The 6,852-nt window shown below is 33.5% G+C and overlaps 2 protein-coding genes across 2 annotated transcripts; both read right to left on the bottom strand.

Moving 5' to 3' along the window:
- Nucleotides 1-274: 274 nt before the first annotated feature.
- LOC111406023 (em-like protein GEA6) lies at nt 275-888 on the bottom strand. The gene is made up of 2 exons (XM_023035191.1): nt 710-888; nt 275-607 (listed from the first exon to the last, which is right to left on the bottom strand). Exons 1-2 carry the CDS (start codon nt 822-824, stop codon nt 450-452), a joined length of 273 nt encoding a protein of 90 aa, XP_022890959.1. The 5' UTR covers nt 825-888; the 3' UTR covers nt 275-449.
- A 1,702-nt stretch (nt 889-2,590) lies between these two features.
- LOC111406744 lies at nt 2,591-5,159 on the bottom strand. Its single transcript, XM_023036123.1, has 5 exons — nt 4,879-5,159; nt 4,032-4,051; nt 3,846-3,928; nt 3,187-3,316; nt 2,591-3,090 (listed from the first exon to the last, which is right to left on the bottom strand). Exons 1-5 carry the CDS (start codon nt 5,157-5,159, stop codon nt 2,894-2,896), a joined length of 711 nt encoding a protein of 236 aa, XP_022891891.1. The 3' UTR covers nt 2,591-2,893.
- Between the last annotated feature and the right edge of the window lie 1,693 nt (nt 5,160-6,852).

Raw genomic sequence — 6,852 nt, forward strand, 5'->3', positions numbered from 1 at the left:
TTTTTTTAAAATTAAATCTCGTGGCATGGAACATCTTTTATGGTATAATTTCATTGAAAAAAAAAATTAAATTTCAATCCACACATATTTGTCCGGCACTATATAATAGATGTTGGGCCCTCTGATATCTATAATATATTAAATATTATAACAATTACGATTCTAATTCTTATTATTATTGCAAGAATAACTTACATTTTGTTTTTCAATATATTTTTAATTATTTTAATACTATCCCACTTATAATTAATATAATATATTAATTGTTTAAATATGTCAAAAACACAGATCACTCAAAACTCTATAGCCAACAAACCTTACGAAAAGAACACATTGCAAACGAAATACAGCATAACAGTACTTATATATAACCAGACGAGACCTACATTAACAAACTCGAAAACCTAGTACGTTCTACTCAGTAAAGTACAGACTCAGATGATTCATCTCTAAGTTCTAAACTTGGACTCGTCTATCTCGATTCCTTCCTCCCGTGCACGTTCTTCTCCTGGCTTGTCCCCAGTGCTCAGTCCGCCTTTGCGACCCATTTCTTGATATCCTTCAGTTCCCAGCTGCTCCTTCCTCGTCTGCCCTCCCTTACTCCTCCCTAAACAGTATTGAAGAAAAAGAGAAGTTAAAATATATAATGGACTGTATTTGATTATTATAGTGTAACAATTGCTCTCGTCGAGTAAAAAAATGGTGTTACCTTCAGCAAGGTGTTCTTGGGCCTCGAGGCTTTTTCCGCCGGTGCCACCCGGCACCACCGTCTCACCTTGCTTTGCCCTGGCGTCAAGCTCGACTCTTTCTTGCTGGGAAGACATTTTTAACTGCTTAAGTAAAACTATGTGATTTTCACTGCTTTGAACAAATTCAACTGATAACGACAAATGCTTACAGCATGAAGTGTGTGTATATATATATCTACTGGTGAAAGGACTAGATGACACGTGGTAACTTAGGCGGCTAGTCTGGAAGAAGAATTTGTGACACGTATGCTGCAAATTGACACGTGGCTTAGAAGTCGCTGTTTGAGTGACGCGTACTTCTGAGTCATGGAGGAAAGTTAATAATTATATATATAGGCCCCGTTTGATGGTTTTTCATTCCAAAAATTTAAAATTTTAACTGTTATTTCACTATTTCAATCATCATTTTTTACTTCTTCATTTAAAGGTAGCTCCCATTTTTTTCCCTAACAATCAAAAAATAAATTCTCATAATCATTATCGAAGAACTCATAGTCAAAATTAATGTTCAAGTTTGTTTTTAAACTACACCAGACAAGTTTTATATGTAAAGGAGATCAAATCACTAAACGTGTAATTGAAAAATTGATAAAAATTAAAATTATATATATGTATAGTAAAAATTAATTGTCAAGTTTATTTTAAATTTTTAAACTACACCAGACAAGTCTTATATGTAAAGGAGATAACATCGCTTTTTGATTGTGAAAGTTGGACGCCTATGAAGAATAATAAAAAAATAATACTATTTATAATCGACGATTGCAATAGTCATTTTATGTTATAGTTTATCATTTGAGAAATTAACTTGTTATTTGAGGCACTAAAATTATTAAAAATTAATATCTCAAATAATAAATTGCTACATAAGATGTCATATAAAACGATTATTTGTAATCATCAACCACAAATTCTATTATTCATTATAAAATGAATAAAGAATTTAAATTTTGTGACTGAAATATATAAGTCTCGCCAACACAACAAGAAATTTATACTTTCCCTACAAATAAAATTTGTAGGGAGAGGTTCATATTTGTAGAAAAAAATCTTTGCAGACGAAAAGTTTTTGTAGGCACATTTGTAGAACAAACATCGAGAAAAAAGGTATAAGACGACGAATTTTTTAAATTTGTGAGCTAAAGATTTTTCCTACGAATCCTTTGGAGACAAACACAATTCCTCGTGTAAGTTTTTCCCCTACAAAATCATTCGTCTGCTAAAGTTAATTTTACCCATAAAACAATTACGCTTTTCCCTACAAATAAATCTTGTGGGAAAAGAATATTTCTGACATGGTACATATTATTTTGTGGGCTAAACCCTATTTAAAAATAATTTTGTATGGAAAACATATTTGTAGGTTATTTTGAAAGAATTTGTAGGGAGAAATTAAATTATTTCACATATATATATTTTTTTGCTTATCAATTAGTAGTTTTTTTAACCTTATTCAAAATAATATAAAAAGACCAAAGACTATAAATTAATTAAACATGTGTCAACCAATGTAATATTAAATCAAAATATTTTATCAAAACACAAATATAACAAAATTTATAGTTCATTCAAATCCAAACTAGGTAATTTTCAATTTACAGGCATCCAGTAAAAGAATAAAAAAAGAAATGACTAGTGATTCAAAGAAAATACAGTAAAAGAATACAAAGCTATGAGCTGATCATTAGCAAGCTTGCTTTTGAGCTATGCAGCTTGTAGCAATGAAATCACTCTGGTGCTTGTGAATGTGGATTAAGTAATAGATAACACATAGTCCCTCTAATTGTTTCTTGATCAATTCACGAGGAATGTCTTGCTACAGTTTTTCAATAAACCTATATAAGAAGGAAGTCTTCTTAACGTTCTATAACAAAATATAGATAATAAGGAAAAATCGATGCTAATCCACCGGCTGAACATCCAGACAGAATGGCTACATAAGAACACTCAAGTTAACAATAGCAAGTAAGAATACAGTCGAAGTTGGAGGAAAAAACATAAGAGAAAATCATGCATTTTCAACATTCTTCATTCCTTTTTCTAAGAAATCCTCGATGATAGCAACAAGAACTCTTGCTCCTCTGAAGTAAAGTTTAGTAGCCTGATCGAATATTGACCCAAAAATTAGAAGTTTCCATATATATTCAAACAACAAAGAAATTCACTATATGTTTGAAAACTGCCATTTCATTATATCTAACGACTTCTAGAAAGTGAAAAAGAAAATATAAGGGATCATATTTTTTATATGATGCCATTTCATTATATCCACTGCTTCTATATCCAGTAAATGATGCTCCATGACAATATCTAACCTTTATCCTATTCCAATTATAGAAATCTGGAAATTCAAATAGAGGCCATATTTATTAAAGGTAACACTGAAAAATATAAAAGTTTTAACAAAATCAGAATCAATAAAAAATGTGAAGTAAACCTGGGTTAAACTTTATCTTGTTGCTCAAAATCCCAGAAAATACAACCTGCTTAGCCATTTGCTTGGAGGAAACTAAGCGATTGTCTTTATGTTCAAGGCAGGTAGTGACATTGTTGCACCATCCTCCTCCCTGGACACGAAGATTAACATATTTTGTTGAGTTATTAGAGAGGATGAAAATTCATTATTTTTATGCATAACTTGGACGTGACCTGTGAAAAATCCGGATGAAAACCATTCAAGCGGTCAAAGCGATATGAAATAATAAAAAACAGTATGTTTAACTTTCTGTACTAAAATATTCAGTTTCAACAGGTTCAAGCATTTGGCCAAATATATCTCTGGTACATGGATGGCAAAATCAAAAGTGAAATACTCAGTTTGATTGCCAAAAATGCAACAAGAAGAAGATAAGTTTTATTCTATATAATTTAATCAATTCCATTGTGATGTTTGTTGATCTCAACATCATCATTTTTACTATGTTTCAAACATAGTTACTACATCTTTTCCTATTGTATGAATTATATTCTTTTAAAAAAATCAGGTAACTACTCTTATTTCCTAGGATGATCTAAAGTATAATCTTTCAATGATCCATTCTGTTGCCATAAAAAAACTGTATATATATTTTAATAGCTTATGAAAAAAGGACTAACCTCGATATGAACCAACCAATTGTTAATTCCTGCACCAGATCCCGTATCAAAATGATATGCCGGTGGACTACAGTCTAAACAAACTGCAAACACAAAGCAAAAAAATAAATATTGAATCTTTTTAAAAAATATATATGTGCACGTAAAAAAAAAAAAAAAAAAAAAAATTTTGCTCTAAACGTTGACCCTTAATGTTTTGTCTGCCCCTTTTGCCACATCACTCTGAACATAAGTAATATCAACCAAAAATCCTTCTGTTCTTATCACAATCAGCATATAAACAAGAATGTAGAGAAATTTCTGTAATCTTCCATTCATCATTCTGTCCAAATTTAAATGGATTCACTATTAATTCAAGAAAATAACAAAAAAATGCCAAAAAATTAAAAATGAAAATAAAAAAAAATTAAGGGAGAAAAAAGAATTTGCCTTTAAAAAATTACCAATACAAGAATTATGGCATATATAGAGTAAAAAAATGATAATTATATTGTTCAATTCCATCCAACTGTATGCCAATATTCATGTTAGAACCCATTTTTGTCAATACAAAAAATTGAAACTTTTCCCAAAAAAAGATAACATCTCTGTTTTTCCTTGGAAGCAAAGTATGTTTTCTCAAATGATTCTTTCTCTAGCAATCAACGCTAAACATGTACAATGACAAACTACTACAGTAAAAGATACAGCAAAGAGTTAGTAATTTTTTTGATAAAAAATCTAGTTCTACTGATGACTCTTTACTCTTTTAGACAGCAATTTACATAATTACATTGTATAATAAAACAAAAATGGAATAAGAGTTCAAATGCTTCTGATAAACTCACCTTAAATCGGATAATCAAATGATCTTTCACTAAATGAATTTTTATTCAAAAACCAGATTATAGTTTTGGGTCTGAACGGGTCTGAAGGACAAGACCAAACAGTGAACCAATCAATAATAATAATAATTAAAATTTAAAAAAAAAAACACAAATTAGAGCACTCACGAACTGCTTTCACAAGCTCTCTCGATTCTGAACAAAATTACAGGTGGCCCATGGTGGTACTGGATGGGCCTGGTTGAGAGGAGGAGAGTGGTGGTGGTCTGCAATCGAAATAGTGGCTGACGGTGGTGGAAATATGGCGAAAATCGTGATTGGTAGCACGGTTTTGAGTGGTGATTGGGGATGTTTTCGACAACAACTCCGTGGCCCGATGATGACTAGAGGTTGAAGAGGAAGGTGAGGGGGTTCGAATGGTAGTGGGATCTGGTGGTCTAGGTGGCGGGTGGTGGTCGATTGTTGAGGAAGAAGGCGGCAGTTCTTCCATGGTTCTCTCACGCACAGTGATGGAAAAAGAGAAAGAAGCGGCCGTTTTCCGTGTTTTAAAAATTTTGCGTGTTTTAAATTGGAAAAATTTCCCACTAATTATTAGCCTACAAACAGATCAAATTTTTTGTAGGCTAAATATGTATTTTTCCCTTCAAATTTTATTATTTGAAAAGAATAAAATTTTTTGTGGTCCCAAGTTCTTCCACTATTAAAAATTTTGAATCAAATTATAACCCTACGAAATGTCTTTTTGTAAGGAAAAGTGAACTCCGCTCACAAATTTTAATTTGTCTACGGAATTTTTGTAGGGAAAGTATATATTTCTTGTAGTGCGACTGGACTCTACCTCTGCTCTCCCCAACCACGATAAAATAGTTGCAAACCGCCACAAATTTAGATTTGTGACTGAAATCTGACAAGCCTCGCCGACCGAACCCCACAACTGCTCTCCTCAACTCCCCTCTTAATCTCCACAACCCCATCCAGTCGCTTCACGCTGGAGACGTTAATGCCACACCTTAGCAACACGAGGTTTCACGGGGTGCCTTTCTTCTTGGCACAGAAAGGGATACCGTGTGCAGTAGTCTGCTCCGCTAGACTACCTTCCGCCTTTTCTCAGCCGCGTCGGAACGAAAGAAAATTTGATTGCAATTTTGTAGAAAACTTACAATTGAGAATTTGAATACATTGAAAGTAAATTGAACATTGATTGATGAAAACTGAACATTACAATTGATGAAAGCAGAAAATTACAAATGCTGGTGCAGGGTGCGGACACCAGTGAGCTTGAAAGATTTTTGAATGACTAATATCCCCTATAATAGCATTCTGAACAAAAACCCAAGTGACGGGAGTAGACGTTTAAAAGACGAGGAATCATACTAATCTTTTACCAATATCAGAGCTATTTTACAATTAAAATAACTATTACAATGAAACGAAAATTACAACTCAAACTTGAAGTAATATTTACAATGTGCGGCCGAAGTTGGGCAAACTGCGGCTGCGATAGTGTCAAGGGGCTAAGTAAAGTTGCGGTCCTTGACATTCTCCCCCATTTGTTTTGGCGACGTCCTCGGTGCCATCAATGCGTGATACGCTTCAATTAATGATTTGAAGGCCCCGAGATCTTTTTCTCTTTCCCAAGTATTCTCCTCGCTGCTGCATCCCATCCATTTGACCAAGTACTCCTGATGATCTTTTCTAGAAGCCCGAGTGATTCGATGGTCAAGAATAGCTTCAGCAACCTTCTTTCCAGCTTTCTTCAGTTCAAATACAGGTCGCTTTGGCTCATTTCTAGATGCATCCTCCTTATCCGAAAAGTATGGCTTTAACACACTAACATGAAGGACCTTGTGGATTTTACACCATGAAGGGAGTTCAACTCTGTATGCAACTCTTCCAATCCTCTTCACAATGGGTAATGTTCCAATGTATTTTGGTGACAACCTTGAGTCCTTCCCTCTTGTTGGCTTGTAAACAATTCTGTCGAAAAGCTTAACCATTACCAGATCTCCAACATTCAATTCAATAAAACGGCGCTTTAGATCTGCAGCCTTTTTATACCGTTTTTGAGCTTTTTCAAGATAACTCCGAGCAATTTCAATATTTCGTTTCCACTCTTGAGAAAAGCTCTTTGCTTGAGGGGACTTGGTACTTCGTTCAATATCCACCGTATGAGGGAGTAGCGG

Source organism: Olea europaea, chromosome 12 (genome assembly GCF_002742605.1).
Source record: "Olea europaea var. sylvestris chromosome 12, O_europaea_v1, whole genome shotgun sequence".
NCBI classification, from domain to species: Eukaryota; Viridiplantae; Streptophyta; class Magnoliopsida; order Lamiales; family Oleaceae; genus Olea; species Olea europaea.

Coding starts and splice junctions, on each gene's coding strand:
- LOC111406023 (XM_023035191.1), bottom strand. CDS start 824: ATGTCTTCCCAGCAAGAAAGAGTCGAGCTTGACGCCAGGGCAAAGCAA. Junction 608..709: donor CCAAGAACACCTTGCTGAAG/GTAACACCATTT, acceptor AATACTGTTTAG/GGAGGAGTAAGGGAGGGCAG.
- LOC111406744 (XM_023036123.1), bottom strand. CDS start 5,159: ATGGAAGAACTGCCGCCTTCTTCCTCAACAATCGACCACCACCCGCCA. Junction 4,052..4,878: donor AGTACCACCATGGGCCACCT/GTAATTTTGTTC, acceptor ATGTGGCAAAAG/GGGCAGACAAAACATTAAGG. Junction 3,317..3,845: donor ATTGGTTGGTTCATATCGAG/GTTAGTCCTTTT, acceptor CTTCGTGTCCAG/GGAGGAGGATGGTGCAACAA.